Below are 24,536 nucleotides of genomic sequence, written 5' to 3' on the forward strand. Positions count from 1 at the left end.
CTACCATGTATATGAATGTGCACCCTATATTTAGAGCCACTGCAGCTCTTACCATTCACACACACAGCTTTCTTGGTGCCTTTGCTCACCCAGATCCTTCAGCCTGATATGCCGCCCTCCCTCCTCTAACCCTACTCCTCACCCCCAACCCAAATCTCTCCAATCCCTCATCCACTCCAATCCCTAATCTTCTCTGCTCACTGAGATTTTTCAAAGCTGTTTTCAATGAAACCACATCTAAAATCGATTAAGAATGACTCATTCCTGAGCTTCCATAATTCATGTTTATTTTATTATGGTTGATATTATTAATAATATTGATATCAGTTGTTTATATGCCTGTCACTAGTCTATAACATTCATAGAAGTCAGGGCCATGTCTTACTAATTTGTTTCATCCTGGTAGCTTTAAATACACTGCTTACCACATGGTAATAAATACTGACACACAAAAATAAATAATTTTTGCACAGCAAGAAATAAAGTAGCGCCTGACACATGGTAAGCATTCAATAAATGTGAACTCTTTCTAGTGGTAATAACAGATGCTCAATAAACATTCTGTGAAAAATGGCAAAACCAGTTGTGCTGATTTATTATTAGCCAGCTAAGTTCTTCTAGAATTGATACTGCTCGGGAATCATTATAAAGAGTTTCAATCTCCTCTTTTGGTGATAGCAAAATTTTAGGTTCCAGAACCTCAGAAAGGGCATTAAGATATTTTTCAAGACATAGGTTCATGTGTCACTTAATCTGGTCCCCATACAGATAGAATTAAATATTGAAATACTTTTATATCCATTTAATCCCTGAAACTTAGTATAATTCTTTTTTTTTTTACATTTTTCTGTTTTTAATAGATGAAAGATTTACAAAATCATAATTAGTCTCCTTCAGCAGCTAGTGTGGCCAAGACAAATCATATCAAAAGTACTTGTCAACTTACTTCCTGTAGACTAGAGGATAAACAAGTCTTTTTGTTTTTTTTAATTTCTTTTTTTTTAACTTTTCAAGATAAATAAAGTATACATTATTAGGACTTTTCACAGCCAAAAGTCAGTTTTTCACTTCCATTCCACGTGGAAATTTTTGCTGTGGCTTATTTGTTTTCACAGCTGTATGATATTCCGTAGCATATCTGTTTCACAATATATTCATCCATTTTTCTCTTGCTGTACATTTAGATTGTTCTAGGTTCTTTTCCTCTTTCAAATAATTCTGCAATGCATTCTTCTGTGTGTCTCCTTATGCACATGTGGGAATGTCTCTAAAGATGGGTAAGTACTTCATCTTTTTTTTTTTTAAATATATTTATTTATTTATTTGTTTGTTTAGCTGCTTTGGGTTTTTGTTGCAATGCCCTGGCTTTCTCTATGAGATCAGGCATCTTTTCCTGTATTCATTGGCTTTTTAGATTTCTTCTGTGGATTGCCTGTTTGTGTCTTTTGCCTAATTTTCTATTATTTGTTTTTATCTCATCAATCTGTAGTTTGTTTGTTTTTACATATACGTTCTAGATACTAGTCTTCTGTTATTTATAGGCTATGCCTGTTCAGGTCCTCCAAGAAGCAGACACCAAGAGGGAATTAGAAGTGCAAGACAATTACTGGGGGTCAGTGCTTCTGAAGGGTAATGGGAAAAGGAACAGGAGTGGTTGAGAAGAATCTTTAGACCCCAGTGCAGCTCTTGATACCGTCTCATTGCGGCTTCTCCTTTGTCTTTGGATGTGGGGTATCTTTTTTGGTGAGTTCCACTGTCTTCCTGTCGATGATTGTTCAGCAGTTAGTTGTGATTCCGGTGCTCTCGCAAGAGGGAGTGAGCGCACGTCCTTCTACTCCACGATCTTGAACCAGTCTCTTAGTACAATTCTTAATACTGAGTAAGCACTTTAAAAATGTTGGTTGTAAATGTCCATCAACAGATGAATGGATAAAGAAGAAGTGGCACATATATACAATGGAATATTACTCAGCCATAGAAAGAAATGAAATTGGGTTATTTGTAGTGAGGTGGATGGACCTAGAGTCTGTCAGACAGAGTGAAGTCAGAAAGAGAAAAACAAATACCATATGCTAACACATATATATGGAATCTAAAAAAAAAAATTGTTCATCTCACTGATGAAACTGCAGGGCAGGAATAAAAACGTAGACATAGAGAATGGACTTGAGGACACAGCGGGAGAGGGGGAAGCTGGGGTGAAGTGAGAGTAGCATCTATATATATACACTACCAAATGTAAAATAGTTAGCTAGTGGGAAGCAGCAGCATAGCACAGGGAGATCAGCTCAGTGCTTTGTGACCACCTAGAGAGGTGGGTTAGGGAGGGTGGGAGGGAGGCTCAAGAGGGAGGGGATATGGGGATATATGTATGCATATGGCTGATTCACTTTGTTGTACAACAGAAACTAACACAGTATTGTGAAGCAATTATACTCCAATAAAGATCTATTAAAAAAATAATAAAAATGTTGAAGGAATGAACAAATAAATGAATTAGGACAAATTGTTTATGCAGCAGAATCTCCAGACAAATTGTGAACACATCACATATAAGGAATATGTTTTGTTCATCTTTTTGTCTCCAGCACCTAGCATGGTATCTGACACAAAATGAACGTTTACTAAATAGCTATTTATTAAATTAGAGATAAGCGATAAATACAGTTTACTTTATAAATGCAAAGAAGGAAAAACAAAACACATTTGTTGTATCATGTAACCTTGTACCAAAGATTTATGAATAGATTTATTAATGGGGTGGAATTTCTACCTTGAAGATATAGAAGTAAATGTGGAGACTGAGAAGTCAGGTCACCTTAGTCCTTTAGAGTGGTTAAAGCTAACTAGTCCCTGTGAATGAGAATCTAGCCTAGCTGAAGATCTCTAGCCTCTATTTACACAGCATTGGCCCCAGGACAACACAGTCAGGGCAGGTTGTGGTCACATCTCTTAGCCTAAGAATGCATACCTGTTAGGGAAATTTCCTATTTCTAATGAAAAAATAAAGACCTTGGGTGGAGAGAAGAAACGTAGTAGGAGTGTCACTTGAAGCACAAACAAACATGGAAACTGAACAGACAATCTCTGTATCATTACATCTTCTTCAAGAAAGGCACACCAATTCCCTTCCAAGGTATATCAGTATGTTGCACCATTGTGGAAGGAATGGAAGAGCAGGATGGGGTTGCCTGGCTGAAGTCACATCTTGGGGAAGCTGGCCAGGTTGGCAATGCCACAAGCGTTGTTCTTATTCCGGGCCATGAGGATATAGCCTTTGTTCCCCCAGTTTTCTCCCCAGCTGTAGGACCAAGCAAGGAAAATATTTAGTACCCTCAGTTTATTCAATAAAATATTTACTGAGTATTGTACCTGAGTATAGGTACTGATGTTTTACAAAAATGAACAAGACAGTTTTTACCTTTAAACAGTTTAAAGTCAAGAAATGGAGGCATAGTGCTATAGGAGAAATTGCTTCTGACCAAGGGGATCAAAAAGGGCTTAAGAAAAAGGTGGCATTTGAGCTGAGCCCAAAGGCGGATAGAATTTGGACCTGTGGAAATGGAAGCCAGCAGGGGAGTGTGAAATGAGTAACAGAGGCAGGAAAGCATGCGACATGTGTTAGGATCATGTAGCTGAAAAACAGGGTGCTTGACAGGGTGTAGCGGGAGATCAGGTTGAGTGATCTTTATTGCCAGGCTAAAGAGTTTGACTCTCTGGCCCATGATAGTAGAGGAGACACTGAAGTTTTCTGATTGGGAGAGTAAAATCATTCAACTTGTGTTTTATGAAGACTAATCTTGAAAACGTGAGTCTAGAGCATAAGAAAGAGGCAAGAGAGGCTGAAGTTGGTGATCTTGGTTTCATAGAAGAAATGAATGAAACTATGAGAATTGATGAGATTGCTAAGGAGTCAAGTGGAGAGACTGGAAGATTAGATACAGGTAGACAAAGACAGAGACAGAGACAGACAGAGAGAGGGAAGATTGGTCTATACATCTTCCTAAATTGTTTTCATGAGTTTTTTGTCCTTTTTCCCCAACCAGAAAATTCACCAGTTACCCAGTACATTTTACTTAAGACCTTTACCCTACCGCTGTTCCCTTCTCCAGGGGTCCCCAATGATCCTGATCCTGCCTAGGTGTGTCCTTTATTCTTCCCAGCTCTCTTGGCAGTTGATCAAGAAAGGAAAGGGTAAGTGCTTGCGCTGGGAGTCAAGAAAGGGAGAACACAAGACAGAAGCTGTGGGAGAAGGAACATCCTCTTAGAAAGGTGCTCAGGTTCACTCTTAATTGGGACTGTGATATAAAAAGTTGCTTCAGGTTTGAAGCAACTCCCGGCCTTACATTCTATCCTGCCAGCCCTCCAGGCAGCAAATCCAACTTGGTTATACTACTGCATTGGCCTGTGCACTCCCCAGAGTCTAGGACCCCTGCTCTTTGGAGGGCACCAAGGACAGAAAATTTAATCAGGGCTACTGCTAGGCTGGTGTTGACCAATGCGGAAAGAAAAAGAATAACTACCCTAAATCTGCGCCCCTACAAAGTCACAAGGGGCTAAAGAGAAATGGGGAGCCAACTACTAATAACGTGTAGTTTTATTTGTTCCCAATAATAGAGAGGGAAACACTAATTTTTGTTGTTGTTGCTCATATCCACTTTCTGAAAAGCATTTCTCTTCACAGACTTCAAAATCTTTGGCCAGTTCTTATATATGTCTATCCTAAGTGTAGCTGGAAGGGCAAAAAGCTGCACAAGAGGATACTAAACTGTTACTTTGTTTATACTGTACCCTAGTGCTTATAGACAGACTGATGATGGAAACCTCTCTAAAAAATCAATCACATTAGAGAGAAAAGAAAGAAAAAAATATAATTCCAAAGCTCCTGCTGGTTCTTGGTGCTACTTTATGTTCTCATTTAGCTAGGTCTGTCTTTCTTAGGGGGCAATGAGGTCACTGAAGACAGACATCTGCTCATGTGTTTGTGTATGTGACTAAGTACCTTGAACATATAGCAGCTGCCCAACACATACCTTTAGTACTCTTGTCTGGTCATTAAATGTTAGAATTAATAGCCTCTGATTGGGAAGGTAGAATTGAAACATCTGAGAAAACTTTCTCTTGATTTAAGAGAAAGAAAGGAATATTGGGAAGTTGGAGTTGAGGGTGAGTGTTAAGAGGATGACATGTAGTGTTCCCATCATTACCTGTTTTTAATTATCCAGTGCTTGTTTCCCTTCTGGATCCCGTATCCCACTGCCAAAACTGCATGGTTCAGATTATCACTATTGCAGTTTTCATCGTAATACACACCTAGGAAACAAACTATCAAGGTGAAGCTTCCTGCAATCCAAGGGTCGCCCTGTGAGGTCTCCCACTCTAGGAGACCCTCTGTAGAATCCCATTCCAGTCAGGAGGGCTTACAAAAGAGATGCTCTGTGCTGTGGCAGCTGTTTCTCCCTGGCAGACTCAGTCTTTATGGAAACAAGTACTGAAAATGCTCAGTACCCTTCAAGAAGCTGCCCAGCCCACGTCATAAGAGAAGGTTGATTGTGCCCCATAGGAACAGTGCCTTACCTTTTCTGTAAAACTGGAAGGAGGTCAGGCTTGCATCAATGGCCACAGAGACGGGTCCCACTCGGGCCACTGCCCTCTTCAGGGCTTTTTCATTTCCCTCAGGGATCTCTCTGTACCCTCTGCACTTAGCTGCCTTGCCTGTTGGGTTGTACATACAACTTTCATCCTGGAAAAAACAGGTTGAAATAGGACTAGGACTAAGCAACAGGCAGTGAATCAGTGAGTGAGGAATTCTGCCAATGTTTTGGGTGATGTCAGTGCACTAACAGGGGCAGCAGACTAGAGTCTCTAGAAAGGGTCTGTTCTCTCCTCACCATTTTAGAAACTATAAAGAAAAGAATATGAAAAGTGGATACCTTGTACCGTACACAAAAATCAGCTCCAGGTGGTTTTAAAACATAAATGTGAAAGGAAACACTGTAAAACTTAAAAAAGAGAATATTTTTTATTTCTACCTCAGGGTAGAGAAAGATTTCTGAAATAAGATTTTTTAAAAGCACAAATCATCTTCCGGCAATGTAGTATGTGTGATCCTCGGTAGGCAAGGAGGCAGCAGCTGCTGTGTGGGGAGGAGGCCAAGGCCAAGACCCAGCTAGAGGGAGGACCTTGGCCCCATGCACATATAGCAGGCAAAGAGTTCTGGCTGGACCCTTGTGCTCTCATGAGATAAAAGCACATAACATGACACTAAAACAAATTAATAAGGAACTTAGCAATTCAGCTTGTGAATTTCCAAAGTTATGTTTTGCAGGTCTAGTTAACGATGATATGTTTCATTGTCAAGCCACAATTATGGAATCTAATGGGAACCCACATCAAGGTGGTGTATTCTTTTTGGCAGTTCATTTTCCTACAGACTACCCCTTCAAAACCCTGAAGTTGCATCTACAAGAATACATTGTCTAAATATTAACAATAATGGCAGCAGTTGACATGATATTCTAAGATTACAGTAGTCTCCTGTCTTAATAATTTCTCAAGATTCCTTTATCTGCCATATGATCCAAACCCTTGATGCCTCCTAGCGCCAAATATTGCATAGATCTACAAGTAAAATAAAATATCTAGGGAATGGATTTGGAAGGATACCACGTGATGATACTTTAAAAATAACCTGTATTATGGCTGGAGGGAACTTAAATTACTGTATTATCTGGCTGCTGCCCTATCAGATCTCTTCTTTTTTTAAATTTTGTTTTTCTTTACCTCCTTCCATTCATTTACACGTTCATATAAGATGTTCTTTCAGTTTTGGACAATAACTGCTTCTAAAAACTGTAAAGTAAAAAAGAGAACAGTTGTCCAAGATTCAGAATGTTAAAAATGGAACACATGTTTTATATGGCTAATTCTTCATTTTAATTGATTACGAGACCAAAATCATTGCACATTTCTCTAAAATGCTGACGAGATCATCTGAGGGGGTAGGAGAACAGAGATTGTAAGTCAATTGCTCCTTCTATTCCAAAATAGGGTTTCAAATGTTATGTAATTTTCCTTTAAATTATTCAGAGTTTCTGAGTTATTAGTTAAACTGTCTCTCAACAAACTGGTTAATATAGTACTGAATAAATGATGCAAGCTGTCAATGGATAAGTGATCAACTACTAGCTCTAATAATATTTAAGTTATGTTTTTAATATAGTTAGACAACCCTTTAAATTGGTTGCCTGGATTAATCAATACAAAAAAAGTTATAAACATGAATCTGTTTTTTTGTACACACTGTTAGGATTTGTTTAATTTTTTTGATGTCAGGTGACAACAAAAAGTTGTCAGGAGAATATTTGACAGTTTAAAAAAGAATATTTTACCACGCCCAGGTTATCTCACTGACTGGCCTGATGTACTCAGAATTCAAAAGCTAACCTTGTAGGACAGCTTCAGTGTGCTGCGCCTTATGGCAGCAGCCCCAGGGTCAGATATGGACTGGGGACACAGCAGTTCTGAGAACTGTACACAGAGTAGAGAAAAAGCTTTCCACACACAACCTCCAACTTCTCTGACTTATTTACCTGACAGCTAAAAAAACCATAACATGGAATACTAATGGCATGACATTTACGAAATGAAGTAGTTTTGATGTGGCCAATGTCACGATGATGTGCTGAAGTGACATTACTATGTAGGTTGCTGAGTATCCAGTAAAATGGATCTGTTCAGTCATTTACATTAATGAGCATTTTTGTTGCAGGAGATACCATTTCAGATGACTAAACATGAATAAATAAAACTCGTTGTTACTGGATTTTTTAAAGGCACAAATTGCAAAGGAAAAAAATTAATAATTTTTCTACACTAAAATTAAAAACTTTTCTGGATTGAAAGACATCATAAAGAGAATGAAAAGAAAAATAGACTCACAATACACATAGTATTAGTATCCAAATATCTTTTTAAAATTCCTAAAAATCAGTAAAAAGGAGAACACAACCTAAAGATGGGAAAAGATATAAACAGTCAATTCACTGAAGAAGAAATGCAAATGGCCAGATAAGCATACCAATGAAGAGATGAATCAATAGGATTTCTTATACTGTGCAGGTGGGAAATACAAATTTTTCCAAACACTTTGGTAAATAATTTGACATTATCTAGTAAAGAGGAAGATGCACATACCCCAAGACTCAGACAATTCTGTTACTAGATATTATATTCTGGTAAAGAAATTCTTGTACATGTGCATAGAAGACGTGCCCGGGAATGTTTGCAGCAGATAAACAGATCCAATAGATAGATCTTGGCTCTGCTACATAACTAGAGGTGTGAGTTTGAATATGCTATTTTATCTCCTTAAGTGTCAATGTCCTCACCTATAAAGTGAGGATAAGGGTAACTTACAGGGCTTTTATGAGGATTAAATGAGAGCATGCACTAAGTACATGGCTTAGCATATGGTAGCCATCATTTGTATTACTCAGCCTTGTTATCCCTGCTTCAAAGGCTCTTATTGCAAAGGCCCCATATTATATTATCTATCAACCCCATGTATATAAAAAGCCCTCAGATCTTCTTCCTTTTAGATAAGAAAGATCTTCCTATTACTAAAGGACCTTATAGGAGGAAGTGAGTTGATCTCTAAAACTGCAATAAATATGAAGCAACTTGCTTTTTCCCTCATTTTATACATGTTAGCATGTTAACTTACATAATTTGCTTAAATGTTCCCCAAACCCACACTGAGATCATACAAAATAAGGCCAAGTGATTCATGAAATTAGCATGGTGGGCCTGGAGACTTGTGATGGGAGTGGAGGAATTGAGCAGAGTTACAGAGACTGACTCAGAGATCTATGGGATAACCTGTCCTCTGTTTTTTCTTCAGGGCAGAGAGGCAGATAGGAACCATGGTAGCCTAAGCTCCCCAAATTCTCCCAGACTGTGGGAATCTTCTTGGCCTCTGTGGGAAATTATCCCATCAAGAAGGCTGGATAGGGTAACAGAAAACAAGATTTCTGGACTTGTTTCCAGTACAAAATGTCATGCTGGGGAAGGAGGAGCCATTACAGAGCTGTATGACTGCATGGGACAGTCTCACCTGTCCAACATACGGGTAGGCATCTTCAGAGTCAATGCCCCGGTTCTTCTGCACATACTGGAAGGCATTGGTCATGTAGCCCCCTCCACAGCCATCATTCTCAGACACACAGTCCACCAGGTTCTGTGGACTCAGATTTAAGAGTTTGCCAGTTTTCTTCTTGAGTTGGCCCTCCAGGGCACCCACAGAGCTAAAAGCCCAACAGGAACCACACTGACCCTGAGAGGCATAACAGAGAAACTACCAGTCATTGCTGTTCACACTTTTTGTTTCTTCCTTCTACCTGCCTGATGAAATTCCATATGTTTTATAAATTCCAGCACCTGTCCCCTTTGCTGTGAAGTCTTCCTATTTCCCTTCATTTAACCTTTGTTACAGTGTTCTATTGCTATTGTTGCTATTGATAACTGTTGTTACTATTGTTACCATTAGCTGTAGTAAAGCAGAATACAGCTCTTCCTCCAATGAATCCATCATAAATTGAAAATATAGTAAGTCGAAAATGCATTTAATACCCCTAACCTACTGAACATCAAAACTTAGCCTAGCCTACCGTAAATGTGCTCAGTACACTTACGTTAGCCTTCAGTTGGGTAAAACTATCTAACACAAAGCCTATTTTATATTAAAGTGTTGCATATCTCACATAATTTATTGAATACTGTACTGAAAGTGAAAAACAGACTGGTTGTAAGTGTATTGGTTGTTTACCCTCGTGATCATGTGGCTGACTGGGAGCAGCGGCTCTCTACCACAGGCCAAGATCAAGAAAAGGTTTCGTACCACATATCCTAGCCTGGGAAAAGATCAAAATTCAAAATTTGAAGTACAGTTTCTATGGAATGCCTATCACTTTCACACCATCATCAAGTCAAAAAATCATAAGGTGAACCATCAGAAGTTGGGGACCATCTGTACTGGTTTTGCAACACACTAGATGTGTAACCTTGGGTAAATTACTAAACCTCTCTGTACCTCACTTTCTTTATGTGTAACTTGTGGATAATTATAATATACTTAATGGAATTATGAGAATTTAAAAAGTTAATTCATGTAAAGGATGAATTATTATGTGTAATAATAATAATCTCTCAAAAAGTGCTAGCTATTATTATTAGTGTTTGTTCAGCTAGATTATACGTTTTTCTTTCTTTCCTGTTCTATTTTTTAAAACTGGGGATTTCTTGAGGACACAGGTTATGTCTTAGTCATCTTGAATCTCTACTGCCTAGCACTATATCTGGTAGGTTCTGAAAAAAATGTGTTTGTTGAATGAATGTTAAATCAAGTGTTTATCTGGTGGATAAAATCAGCCTTGTTAAGGTTGTGGGAAAACTTACATTCTCATGCTGGTAAGAATGTAAGATCATACAAACTTTTTTGGAAAGGATTCTGTGACCTACTGATTCCAATTTTGGGATTTGTTTTGCATAAATATTTGTATATATTCACAAAAATATATGCACACAGGTGCTTACAGCAACACTTTGTAGAAAAGAAAAAACAGAAATAACCTAAATCTACAAAAACAGATGATGAGTTAAATAACAGAATAGACTTTATTCTCTTAGCAGGGGGACAGGTAACTTAATTCTTTGCCCTCTTTTTCTGATGCCCTCCTACCTTAAGAACAAAGAAGCAGAAGAACAGAGAGGTCATGCCAGTTTCCATACCCACACCCAAGAGGAAGGAGGGTACCTGGTTTTTGACAGGAGTAACATATCCCTTCTTCCGATAATCAATAGAGTCTGGACTGCCTTCCCAGTCTGGGATATAGAGGGTGTCATTACTGCGGGAATGAGAGGGGGGTATTTTGAGTCCAGTCATCTTCTGAACCACTTCTTCACTGGTCTGGGACAAAGAAGAAAGAGGCCAGGCATAAGCAGGGAACCAAGACAAACAGGGAAGGTAGACCAGGAGCTAAGGATCAACTCACCATATCCCCCAAATGGTTCATGGCCAGTTCATATGTATGGACACCAAGAGAGGCCTCGAGATTATGGATGGAAATATGCTTCAGGTTTTTTTCCCAAATTAAACGCCGAGAGACTTCATCCACCTAAACAGAGCATAGTCAGTATTGGCATAGACTGTGTCCTGTGTACAAAGTTATCTACATAATACTGTGGCGGTTTCTAGAAGAGATTAAATTTACAGTCATAGAGGGTTTACAATCTAGTTGGGGAACTGACCATGGGATTATTAAGAGCATGCAAAAGAAATATATAAAACAAATAATAGAATGCAAAGCTCTGGAGAGACATATAGGAAAATAATTGCTTACGGATTAATAGCATTAATCTGAGAAGGTTTCCCAAAAGAGAAATATAAGACAGTTATGAAGAAAAGGAAGGACAGGACTTGATGGAGGGTGAATTGAGGAGTAGTAATGGAAAGTATATGTTAACAGTTAGGGACCAGGGGCAGGTTTGCTTGGTTGTAGTGGTTAAAGTATTGGGGTTGAAGAAGGGAGTCTGGAAGCTAGGATTAGATGTCTCAGGTTCCAACCCTCCCACCATGTTCCCCTCCAGGTTCCCAGGCACCTTGCTGTTATACTGCTTTCTGTAGGTCTTCTTCCATAGCTCCCACTGGGTGTTCAGCATCTCCTCGGGGTACAGAGCAAGGCTCACCACAGGCAGCAGTAGTAGAACCTTGAGCCCCCACATCCTGGAGAAGGGGATAATTAGGGGACACTCTTCTATTTGCCCAGAGGTTCCTAACCTGGCTTGGGATGAGGAAATAGCTGGAACCATATTCTCAGACAGGTGGTTCTTAACCTTTGGGATTCATAGACTCCCACGACAAGCTAATAAAAATTTTCAACCCACTTTAGTCCCAGAAAAATGAATGCACACACAATAATTCTGGGGGGTTCATGAATCCGAAGTTAAGAACGCCTTCCTCTGGACCACGAGGCAGAGGAAAACTAGGCTTTACAAGGAAGGTAGACAGAGATTGAGGATGACTTCCATATGATAAAAACAGTGATAGTCAGGAGGGTTCTGGATTTGGGTGGGACGCTGATACATCTGGTTACAAGTATTTTGACCTAGGGAGATTCAACACACACACACACATACACACACATATACACACACATACACACAGATACACTTGCACAGATAACCAGCAATGGGATAGAAAATGGACAATCAGAATGGGACAACACCTGTCTGCTCCAGTGTCCCCAGCAGACTTGGAGGAGATAGACAAGGTAAGTGCAGGGTGGGATGAGTGGGGTCGGAGAATACACAAAGGAGAGATTTTCAGCTAAGTTTTGCTTCCTGATTATTTCTTCAAGGCATTCTTTTGTTCCTTGCCTAAATTCTGATACTTCTGATCTTGCTAGGAGAGGACAAGGGAAAAGCTCACAGCATTTCCTGTTCTCAAACTATGAGATGTTTACTGTCTCCTCAGTCGTCTTATGCATTTCTTCCTCCTTTCTCTTCCTGTTCCTTCCTCAGGCAGGAAACTGTCCTAATCTCAACCAGCTGCTGTGGGCAGGAAAAATTTCTTTTTTTCTGACCAAAAAGCCCACAAAACCTCTGTGACTGCCTCACAGGACAAAAAGCCTCAGAACCAGAGTTTGTTAGAAGAATGTAAGACAGAAAAGCAATGTTCTGTGATTATTAGATACACAGCTTTTCAGAAGTTTACTCTAGCTTCATTCACTTCTCGCAGTGTCTTGCTAATTTCATGTCCTCCATTTTAAGAGCAAGTTAGTCTGCATCAAGCCACACAGCTTGCATAAATTTTGAATTTATAGTCCATTTTTGTGTAATCTTTGCAAACTGGCAAAATGTCCAGGAGGACGTTTAATATCTGGAGTGTTAAGGGCTTTGGGATGTCTCAAACAGCAGGAAGACCTTACTGAGCTACCACCTCCCTGCACCACTCCTCCCCCCTGCTAGTAAGTTAACCCTTATGGTACCTGCCCACCCACCCCCGCACCTCCCCCCCCCAAAAAAAAACCAACCCTGAGAGGTCACTCCTTGAGGGATGGGTAAAGGATGCCCTATATTCTTTGCTTTCACTAATAACCATGTATACATACAAACAAACCGTAAAAGGAGTCCTAAAGATTTCCAGGCAAATTTTACTTAGCCAGGAAATAACCTAAGAAGGGCATCACTGTTTTCATCTGCAAAGCCTATAAAGTTCATTTTGATCCCCAAGTCACTCCGTTCCTAATATTCCTTAAAATGGAGAACTGAAAGGAATGAGAAGCTAAAAGATCTAGGAAGTTGAAAATGTTACCTGCTGATGGGGATCTGTTCTCTGGGCTCGTCTCAGCAGGGAAGTGTGGATAATGTGGGCGGATGACTAGGGGTGCTGGATTTATTCCACCAGGATTGCGGAAGTCAACTGTAGCTGTTGGCTGGAAAATTTGGATGGGGAGGGCAGTGGAGATAGAAATGCTGAGAGACGGGGATTAGGGAGGAGGGAAGGAGGCAGCAGATTTGCATCGTTTCTGTGTGCGCATGTGGAGCATGTGTGCCAGGGCAGAGAGTTAGGTATTTAGTTTCACGTGGCTGCCTGCCTTTGAGAGCAGACAAAAAAAATACCTCAATACATATTATCCAAGTTGCGGCTTACCTTCTCTTTCGTGGACAAAATATTATTACACTGGGGGATTACAACTTTCCAGTCCCTTTCCTGTTATTATTCATCTCTCCAACTTTGAAACCTCAGTTTTCCAATATGTCTGACCCTCACATGAGGGATGAGGAAATGAACACAAAAGGCTAGAAAAAAGTATGTAAGGGAAGTCACAGGCTCCAAAATCATTTGTATTTTATAAACTTGTTGACTAAAAGTTGTCATTGCTTCCAGGCAGGGGAATATCTTCCCCAGACTAACATGGTTTTGCTGAGGAAGGATACATCAAGAAAAGTCCAGATGAAACCAGTTCTAAAAGTAACCAGAAACAGTATTCCTGGTTATTTATGACAGCACTTGAATCAATGCCATAAGTACTGACAAATTCACATGTGACTTCTTTGTTGCTACAACTCTCAGATGGTGGGATGATGAACATTATCTGTCTCAATTATTAAAATCCCCAATCCAGGTCCAGTCATATGAGCTTCACCAAATGCTTCCCTCAACATCCAGGCATGTGACAGATCATAAGAATCTAGTTCAGTCCCTAAACCACAACCCCAAACATTTTCTTCCATAAACAGATGTGTGCGAAGAGGAAAAGGGGTCCTGGGAACAAAAAGGATAACACATGGAATCTAGAGTCAGTTTCTAGCTGGATTACACACATAGACCCTCAAGAACACAGGCTTATGCTTATGGGTTTTTTAAATTTCCTAATGAAACACACTGTCCTAGAGGGAAACTAGGTCTAGACCTGAATAGTTTAAATTTCCCCATTCTTAATACCTTTAAATCCAGAAGTGCCCTCTTGGTCTCAAGTCCCAACTTTCCCCCTCTCCCAAGGACTTGGGCAATCCCCCACTCCCATCCCATGGTCAGATGTTTCCGATGATTTTACTCAGAATGAGTCAAGATCAGGAGGACAACCAAGGAACGCTGAGTGATCAGAGCCCTATGATTTCTGATTCCTGGAATTATAGACATACTGTGCTTTTATGTTTGTATATTTGAAGCGCAAGCTATGGATTCAACTAGTTGTGGGTGTTTGTTGTTTATGAGCTGGGAAGGAATAATAAAGCCGCAATCAAGATCACACAACACAGGAAAGTTTACAAAAGGAAAAAATATTTTGTTTTAAAATCTTTGCTACATGTCATTATTTTTGCCACTGTAAGGCTCAGCACAGATGCCAGCAGTACAGAAATGGCCAACAAGGAAAAAAAAAATCAAAAATAAAACCCTGAAGGAAAAGCAGAAACAAAACCCCCAGAGCATCTTCTCCCACCCCTCCCCTTCCCCAGAAGCCCTATAATAACTGTACAATATTATAGTCCTGATCACATTTAAAAACAGCTGATTATTAAAAAACAAGGATTTCATTGGAAACTCAACTTTTTGGTTTCTTAAACTGTGATATAAATATATATGTATATTGTATGTGTGCACATAGAATAAAAAAATAAACTGTCTCCTTTTCCATTCCACTACCTGGCACCAGATTGGAGACAAAAGGGAGGGAAACCTAATGACATTCTTTCAGCCTCTCCAAGGCCACCTATGTTCCTCAGTCCCCTATGGCTACATTTAGTATGTCTTCTCCTTATTCAATCTTGCACTTAAGATACTGGCCTGAGCCAAACAAATAAACAAAAAAAGGCCGATACACATGGCTGTTACCTGAGGAAGGGAAAGAGTGAGAGTAGTAACCTGTATCCGCGTTTATATGGCTATAGTTAATTGCTAAGTGACCCTGTCGGGATGGGAGTCCAGGTCCCATCTATCACATGGATTTATTACACTTGTACTATAAAGCAAAATCCAATCTCAAGATTGGAAAGGGAGCAAAGAGGAAAGAACTATAGGCCCAGAAGAGACCTAAATCTCCGTTTCTTGCAGACTGGATACTTTGAGAATGGGATGAAAGAGGTTACTTTGCAAGAAGGCTTGGTATTTGGTTTAAACTCCACCAGTGAGGATTTTCACTGGGACTGCTAATCCAAGAAGTTGAGTTTCCATGCATATATAACCTCTACAGAACACACATCATATGTGATTCTGACAGAAAAATGCAGCATTATCATTATGGCCAAGTAGGGGGTTTCTAAAAGTGTTTATCTTGCCAGCCTACTTCTGTAATGTTTACAGATCTTCCATATAAGGTGAGAGCACCAAAAGCAGGAATGACCCATCTTTATCACTATATGTGTTCGATGAGAAACCAACGATTTCAATAGAAGACTTTATATACTTGCTTATAGTTGCCTATTGGCTGGGCATAGATATAAGTGCAGCAAAGACATTTATTTAAATACTCTTTGGCTGCAATACTAAGTGGAAAATACCTGGAAGAGTTAACTCCTTAGGACTCTTTAAAAAACACAAAGAAAGACAAAATCTGGGACAAATTTTGCATAACTCCCCAACAGGGAGAAAGAAACACAGAAACAAACGTGCATGTGCTCATGCACACACATGTGCACATGCATGCACGCGCACACACAGACACACACACACACACACACACACTCTCTCTCTCTCTCTCTCCCTCTCTCTCTCACACTTCCTTACTCATGTTTCTTTCCAGAGGAATTGCTCACAGGCAGCAGAAAGAGCCTATGCTCACTTCCTAAAGCCCCATGTATACCTACCATGCTTCATGGTCCTCAAACATGAGGACATTTCTCCCCTCCTCCACCTTATTGAGAATTTCTTTCCAGAAATAAGCCATAGTATCCAAGACAAATAGTGGATGCCAGGTTCTCTAACCTGCCCCTTGACCCAGCACAAATCATCTCTGCACAAAATTTCTGGTCAGGAGACATAAGGAAAGGCATTCTTAACCTTATCCAGTCTCAATTTTTCAAAGGGTCCCCAAAGCCTTGAGGATTCAACTCCATTTCTTCTATAAATGTTCTCTCAGAGAGAAACAAGGAAGACAAGGGAAAGGTCAGAAGGAAAAGGGGGTATACATCAGGGGTGAGGGAAGGGAAGGGAGAGGAACTTTTATTCTGTTTATAGTAAGATTTGCTTTTTAAAAACAAATGGTGATCTTTTTTTTCTCCCCCACCCCTTATCCTCACCCCAATAGTTCTATTCTGAAAAGGAGGGAAACATAGTTAGATCAGGAAATTCTTCATTGTTGTAACTGTTGCTCTGGTCTCCCAGCATGGACAGCATCTCCTAATAAGTGAAAAAGAATAAGTTTGGGTCACACACCTTGATCCTTTACATTTATCAAGCTGCCTCCCAACATTCCCCTGAACTGTCATCTCTGGCCCCAGAGAGTTTCTGCTGTGCTGAGTTCTCTTAGCCTTCCTTACTCCCAGCAACAATGACTCCTTTAGATGACAACCTTTTTTCCTAGTTCCTTCTCTGTCTTCCTCCTACAGTTCCACATTTTCCCTCTTTTCTAGACCTCAGTATTTTCAAAAGGAGAAAAATCTGCTTGTCACATTTCATAAAACCCCCCTCTGGATACATATGGAATATCTCTTATCCTATTATGTTTTCCACCAAAACCTTGTTTTGCCATCTTTCGACCTGTGTTTTAAACTAAGCTCCTCCTTTGTCCCACCTGAGATTACTCCACTGACTCTTGCAGTCCCCTCAGGATGTATGTAAATAGACCTTTAGAGCTGTATTCAGTATTTTTATACCTAAAGTACTATCAAGCAGGCACACGGTTCTCTGTGAATGGGCCAAAATTACTTTTTTTGATGTCTTCACATGGCGCTTCACATCACTAACGATGGTCTAGTCAAAGGCTGTGCAGCACACTAACTTCACAATCTTTTCAATTAATGACATCTATTCCTATATGTCTTGACTCTTTTCTTCTCTTCTTACTAACCTCAATCAAACACCTGAATCCATGCATGCTTTCTTCTCTGTCTCTCCTCCCTGACTCTCTCCCAGTTTCTGGTTTTCTGAAGTCTGTTCACCCTCTCACCTGGAAGACCTCTGGCTGGCCAGGTTGCTGTGCTGATGGCTGTTGAACATGTTGCTCATTAGAACTTGAACGATGATGAGGCTGCTGGCCCTGCCACTGTGGCCAGACACCCACACCCTCTGCTGTCCGTGTCTGGAATTGTCCTGCAGTCTGTCCAGTCTCAGGAGCTAAAAATACAGCAAGGAAGAATAAACAACTTCAATCTGCTAACTCCACTAGAGAGGAGAAACTAGCATATTATCACATGCAAATAATTAATTTTACCTAGACACTTTCTGCCCTTCTTTCTGCAAATCAATGCCTCTTCTATTTCAAACCCTGGTCTCAGATTCATTTTTCTTCTCTAGGTACCCTTTCCAAAGAGTCCTTTGCTCATTCACACTATACTTGCATATTATTAAATTTATAATACTTTACATGCTTTCTGTTATATGTGCTAAAGTCTTTTTCATGTGGGTATGTTTTATATTCCAAATGGACTGTCACCTTGTTAGGTCAGTACAGCCGTGACAAAAGCAAGCAATTTTAACTACGAAATTCTTTCTCTCTCTTTTTTTTAAAATAAATTTATTTATTTTATTTATTTATTTTTGGCTGCACTGGGTCTTCATTGCTGCATGCGGGCTTTCTCCAGTTGCGACGAGCGGGGGCTACTCTTCCTTGTGGTGCGCGGGCTTCTCATTGCAGTGGCTTCTCTTTGCTGTGCAGCACAGGCTCTAAGCACGCGGGCTCAATAGTTGTGGCTTGCGGGCTCTAGGCGCGCAGGTTTCAGTAGTTGTGGCACGTGGGTTCAGTAGTTGTGGCTCCTGGGCTCTAGAGCGCAGGCTCAGCAGTTGTGGTGCACGGGCTTAGTTGCTCCGCGGTACGTGTGATCTTCCCAGACCAGGGCTGGAACCCGTGTCCCCTGCATTGGCAGGGGGACTCTTAACCACTGCGCCACCAGGGAAGCCCAAAATCCTTTCACTTTAGTGGTGTGATATTTCTCCTTCTAGTCTGAACTCACCAAAGTTGGATCCACGATTGGTGAGACTTGGGTAGGCAGCGGCACCAGGTGATGCAGTGGAAGCTCCAGGGAGGGACATGGGGCTGAAGGAGGATGGAGTCTGAAAGTTGCCTACACCAAATTGGGAAGAACGAGTCTTGGCTGTAGCCTGGGTAGCCACCTGCTAAAAGAAAGAAAGGGGTAGAGAACAAATGGAACATTAATATTATTGCACAGGCCATTCCTGTGAGAGTTAATGTTACCTCTGTCAATCACTGGATTCTTCTGAGCCAAGCTCATTACTTATATGCCATTGTATATTTCTTCCAATTAACTCCCAATCTCCCTTGACACTATTTTTAGACACGTGATAAATTGCAAAAAACAAAGAACTATGGGATTAGTAACAGTACACGTTTATTTAGAGTTGTGAGAATTAAACGAAAATGACTTAACCGAAAGCATTTTATAAACTGTAAAGTTATACAAAAACTAGAGGTATTAATAATAGTATAGCATTATATAGAGAGAAAAAACACTTTGTATCATTTTATTTAGTCTGTACCACATTTATTTATTCCTAATGATTTTTGTTTTTGGAAACTAAACATTTTTCTCACTACAATATTAATGCATATGTACTGTGGGATATTTTCAAAAGGAAGGAAAATAAAAAGGAAATAATCATCCATAATTCTACCACCAAAGACCCATGGTTAACATTTTTGGATAACTTCTTCCAGTTTTTATTTTCCTATGCATTTTTTATACAATGAGGTCATACTGCATATAACAATTCTGGAGCTTACTTCTGGTTTTGGCTTTTTTATTTAAGATATTACTTAGCAATATAAGTATATATCAACATATGACAGGACATTAGCTTTAGCCTTAACATATATTTTATATATACACATATATACTATATGAGGATTTTTCAACACAATTTTTTTTATTTTGGTAAATAGATATCACTGTGTATAAATTAGTGATTAATTTTCTCCTTTGTCCCTGTATTTTGTAGCCCTAACCAAAGTGGAAACGTCTCAGAATTTACTCCAAAACAAATCTGAAACTGAAACCTGTTCAAGATGTTTGTGAGCAATTTTTGATTTAAGGTGAATGTGAAAACCATGGACTCTGAGATGTTTATATTATCTATGGTTTTTAATTATCTAGCTGCTCCCAATAAAGATAAAAATTGGAAGGAAGGGGATGGAGGGGTGGAAAGAAGATGTCTAAGACAGACAGCAATAATTTTACATATGTAGAAAAGCCTAACCAAGCAAACAAAAAATACACAAGGGACAGACAGATGAGAAGGTTTACCTGGGCAGAGAAGCCTGGGCGGGTGCTAGGGGTCCAAGCTGGGGCTGCTCCCTGGGTAGGATTGGAGTGGCGAGAAATCTGGGCCAACATCTGCCCTGCAGAAGCTGATGGCTGGACAATGGTTACAGGAGGGGCCAGACCACTATTTCTAGGAGTGAACACATAGTGAGGTAAGGATTTAAAAGGTGCATTTATCACAGAATCTAGGAATCACAGGACAATCTAGTGCTATACCTAGATTCCCTTGACTCCCTGGGGTTAAGGAAAACTTGATAACAGAATTTGGAAAAGACGAGAAAGACTGACAGTCACACACTGATCAGGACACACAGAGATGGAACCTAGAACATGGCAACAGGACAGGTGCAAAGAAAAAGGAGGAAGAAAAACAAGCTTGTCTCATCCTAGGCCTACAAGTTCCACTGCTTTGTGTGAAATAACCAGAGAAAGTTAGGGAAGAATAAAACTTGGATTCAGTAACTGAATCCCTCAGTTGCCATGTAAAGTAGCACACACATGTGGGGCTCACCTGAAACTCTCTGCCGGCCGGGAGGTAGGAGGGAATGTGTTGCCCTGGGAGAATAACTGTTGGGTGGCAGGGACAGTGCTGGAGGAGATGCCTTTACTCTGATCTGTGGACCAAAAGGAGTTGGGGGAGGGCCAGTCAAGGGGCTGTAGTATATTAGTTCAGCAAGTTCCTATTTACTCACGAGGTATTAGGATTAAATGGAAATATACTGGGAGACTACTGATTGGGCAATTGTAGGCCCATCAGTAAGTGATGAAAATGAGAATTTAAAACGAGAATAAGGAAGAAACATACCCGTATTGATGTTGGAGTAGATTTCTGAAAATCTTGGATCTCTATCTTGGGCAAATAGACCCTCTGACTTCTCGAGGGGCTTGCTGTGTTCTGGCCCTGTGGTTGTCACAGGCTGAACAGAAACCTGTGGAAATACAATGATAAAAATAACGAAGGTTTAACATGACAACTCAATAACCCTAAAATTCATGTAAAGATACAAATATACTCTAACTGGCTCTCAGGGATACTTCTTAAGGAAATGCTCACCATCCTTCAAAGAAGACACACTAACCTGGGAATGATTGTAGCTGGCTAGTCCATCTCTTCCTTGTACCACATCCAATTCTGTTTGCTGTTGCTGCTGCCTATATGTTAAAGGCAAGTAAAGAGAGAAACGGGAAAAGAGATTTTTAAAAAGAATCTGGGGAAAGGGCTTAAAACAAACAAATAAACAAAAAAGTGGGACTGTATACGGCCACCACCCCAGGCTAGTCACTGCTCAATAAATGATTCTCCGACCATTTCTCACCTGGGTGCCAGCTGCCCTGAGCCCATCTCCAGGGATAAATTAGCTGTGGGACCTAGCTGTGGCCTCTGGATTGTGTTGGGCAGTGTAGGCCGTGGTTCCTGGCTAGAGTTCCTAGGAAAATGAAGAGTAGAGAGAACAAAGAAAAAAAAAGTATCTGACTCTGTTTGTACATAAGACATTATAGATTCACCTGTACATGGGGTAATCACTGGATCAATTCCCCTTTCAAGTCCAATCCTATGATAACCTGTAACTTCAGATTCAGCAAATAATTCACACTACAGAAAACATGGTACAAATAGAAACTATGTCCTATGGAACAAGAGTTCATCCTGTTTGGGCTCTAACTCCTTCCAGGTATTCAATACCTAGTCGTTGTGGATGTGTGTATGTATATGTTGTATATCCATATATTGTGTTTTAAAAAAAGCATAAGTAAAAAACTGAAAGTACACAATGAAACATTAACAAAGACTATTTCTGGATAGTGAGAATTTTTTTCCTTCTCTTTACTATTTTCAATACCTTCCGAATTTTCTACAAAGAGTATTTATTACAAAATAAAATATTAAGAATCAACTAAAACTTACTGTAGGGGGAAAAACTGTAGTATGCAAAAATGGGGAAAGCCATTATTTCCAGAAACAACTTCTTAAAAAGACTTAACACATTTCAAAACTTAAGCAAAACAGAAATACAAAACAGTTGTTGTTCTGTAATATAAAGATACAAAATCAAAACCCAAAAAAACTACAATGACCTGAGTCCTAAGTTAATGAAAATTTCTAACTGAATCCACTCAGTTATACTAAAATTAATTAGCAAAGAACTAAACTTTACAAGCCCTAAAAGTTGAATTGGAGGACAGAGACTCAATGTTGTCACCGATATTATTCACACTTGCTAATTATTCATAATCAGATCTTCACACGTGGGTTTAAGGCCAATTCTACACAGATAGATTAAATGGAAAAGAAGTACCTTGACAACCGACACCCACTAGGATGGGTACAATAAACAAAGACAGCAAGAACATGGAGAAGCTGGAACCCTCATACATTGCTGATGAGAATGTAAAATGGTACAGCAGCTTTGGAAAACAGTTTGGGAGTTCCTCAAAAGATTAAACATAGAGTCACCATGAGACCCAGCAATTCTACTCCTAGGTATATACCAAAGAGAATAAAAACATATCCACACAAAAACTAGTAAACAAATGTTCATAGCAGCAGTCTTAGTAGCCAGAAAGTGTAAACAACTCAATATCCATCAACTGACGAGTGGATAAACAAAATGTGGTATACCAATACAAAGCAATATTATTTGGCAATAAAAAGAAATGAAGTACAGATACATGCTACAACATGGATGATCCTTAAAATATTAAACTAAGTGAAAGAGGCCAGTCACAAAAGAACCATATATTATATGTTTCCATTTATAAGAACAGACAAATTTATAGAGACACAGAATAGAATAGTTGTTACATACGGCTTGGGGAGGATGACTGTTAATTAGTACAGGATTTCTTTGGAGGTAATAGTTTTTGTGTGTGTGTGGTAATACTTGCACAACCCTGTGACATACTTAAGAAACTGTACACTTTAAATGAGTAAACTGTACGGTATATGAAATCTATTTTAATAAAATTGTTTCTTACAAAGCTGAGAAATTTCAAAGAGAAAAGAATCAAGGAACAGAGAAACAGAAGCTAACAAAAGAGTGAATATAGCTATGCTCTAAAGCAAACTATGGTCCGTGGGCCAAATCCAGTCCGTTGCCTGCTTTTGTAAATAAAAGTTAACTGGAACACAGCCATCTTTATCCATTTCATTTGTCTGGAACTGTTTTCGTGCTGTAACAGCAGAATTGAGAAGCTGCAATAGAGACTGTATGCCCCACAATGCTAAAATATTTAGTATCTGGTCTTTTACAGAAAGTTTGCAGATACCTGCTCTAGAAGAAATTCCTGTCAGACTAGAGTAATAAACTGGTGTATAAAAAACAAAATCCTGGGCTTCCCTGGTGGCACAGTGGTTGAGAGTCCGCCTGCCAATGCAGGGGACGCGGGTTCGTGCCCTGGTCCGGGAAGATCCCACATGCCGCGGAGCTGCTGGGCCCGTGAGCCATGGCCGCTGAGCCTGCGCATCCGGAGCCTGTGCTCCGCAACGGGAGAGGCCACAACAGTGAGAGGCCCTCGTACCGCAAAACAAAACAAAAACAACAACAACAACAAAAAATCCTTTCTAAAAAGGGTTGAAACATAAAGTTGAAATACAGTTGACCCTTGAATAACACGGGGGTTAGGGGAACCGACGCTCTGAGCAGTCGAAAATCTGAGTATAACTTATAGTCGGCCCTCTGTATATGCAGCTCACGTAGTACTGTAGCATTTACTACTGAAAAAAATCTGCATATAAGTGGACCCACACAGTTCAAATTCATGTTGTTCAAAGGTCAACTGACCAAACCCTTCACATTTCAGAATCTAGTCTCTAAGCTACTGTTTGTTAAAATTTTACTCTACCTGTATAAGTCAACTATACTCTAGTAAAAAATTAAATTAAAAAAAATTTTACTCTACCTGGATGAACTACCCCAAATTCTAAGAAGTTGGAAGATGAAGAAATAATGGTGTTTACTACTAGAAAAGTAGAAGAGGAGGTAACCTGATAAGGCTAAGCAGACTTGGCCCGTGAGAAATCCCAACATTGGAAAAGGTCTTTATGGTACATACTTCACATTGGTGTTGGTACAGATGATGTACTCAATTTCATCTGAGTAAGGGTTCTGGAAAGTAAAAGAGCTGGTTCTCATCCAGAGCCATTCTCGGTTCTTAGACCGAAACCGGAACATGACAGATAGCACCTGGCCTTTTAACTTCACCACCTGAAAAAGTTTTCATGCTATCAGTTGAAACCCACAAAAAATTTTCTTTAGACATTTACAACCTTAAGATCCTTGTGTCACTGTCCTTGAAGTAACAGTCTCTTGCAATGTTACTAGCAAAACAACATTTTGTTGTTTTGGGGAGTAAAAATAAGTGACTAAACAATAAGGAGGTATATTTATCATGTTTCTTCTCAGAGTCCCAAGCTATCTAACCACTCTTGTCAATATCAAACAGGAGTAACAATTATTCCAGGAGAGAAAAGACTACCTTTCCCCACTTCCTTTAGAAAGTCCCTTAAAGATACACTGATCTAGCAAATTTACTAGGAG

At 39.7% G+C, this 24,536-nt stretch overlaps 2 protein-coding genes across 8 annotated transcripts in view; both read right to left on the reverse strand.

The window, feature by feature from the left end:
* Positions 1-332: 332 nt before the first annotated feature.
* Positions 333-13,891, reverse strand: CTSK (cathepsin K). 2 transcript variants are annotated; one of them, XM_079944603.1, is made up of 8 exons: positions 13,373-13,595; positions 11,659-11,782; positions 11,052-11,174; positions 10,814-10,966; positions 9,116-9,334; positions 5,578-5,743; positions 5,208-5,313; positions 333-3,301 (listed from the first exon to the last, which is right to left on the reverse strand). In XM_079944603.1, the coding sequence occupies exons 2-8, from the start codon at positions 11,779-11,781 to the stop codon at positions 3,202-3,204; spliced, it is 990 nt and encodes a 329-aa protein (XP_079800729.1). In that variant the 5' UTR covers position 11,782; positions 13,373-13,595; the 3' UTR covers positions 333-3,201. The 2 variants fall into 2 exon arrangements, with proteins under 2 accessions (XP_079800729.1, XP_079800730.1); XM_079944604.1 differs by lacking the exon at positions 5,208-5,313 and having other exon boundaries at positions 13,373-13,891.
* Positions 13,892-15,009: 1,118 nt separating this feature from the next.
* The window catches only part of ARNT (aryl hydrocarbon receptor nuclear translocator), a 62,373-nt gene continuing 52,846 nt past the window's right edge, over positions 15,010-24,536 (reverse strand). For 2 of the 6 annotated variants that reach the window (XM_079944574.1, XM_079944571.1), the window contains 9 exons: positions 24,052-24,203; positions 21,315-21,425; positions 21,078-21,150; positions 20,804-20,927; positions 20,510-20,612; positions 19,981-20,122; positions 18,673-18,835; positions 17,670-17,836; positions 15,011-16,900 (listed from right to left, as the gene is read on the reverse strand). In XM_079944574.1, the coding sequence (XP_079800700.1) occupies positions 16,811-16,900; positions 17,670-17,836; positions 18,673-18,835; positions 19,981-20,122; positions 20,510-20,612; positions 20,804-20,927; positions 21,078-21,150; positions 21,315-21,425; positions 24,052-24,203 (1,125 nt within the window). In that variant the 3' untranslated portion in view covers positions 15,011-16,810. Of the gene's footprint in view, positions 16,901-17,669; positions 17,837-18,672; positions 18,836-19,980; positions 20,129-20,509; positions 20,613-20,803; positions 20,928-21,077; positions 21,151-21,314; positions 21,426-24,051; positions 24,204-24,536 lie in introns of all 6 variants that reach the window. The other 4 variants (XM_079944573.1, XM_079944572.1, XM_079944570.1 and 1 more) reach the window with 4 other exon arrangements.

Source organism: Stenella coeruleoalba (genome assembly GCF_951394435.1).
Source record: "Stenella coeruleoalba genome assembly, chromosome: 1".
Lineage (NCBI taxonomy): Eukaryota > Metazoa > Chordata > Mammalia > Artiodactyla > Delphinidae > Stenella > Stenella coeruleoalba.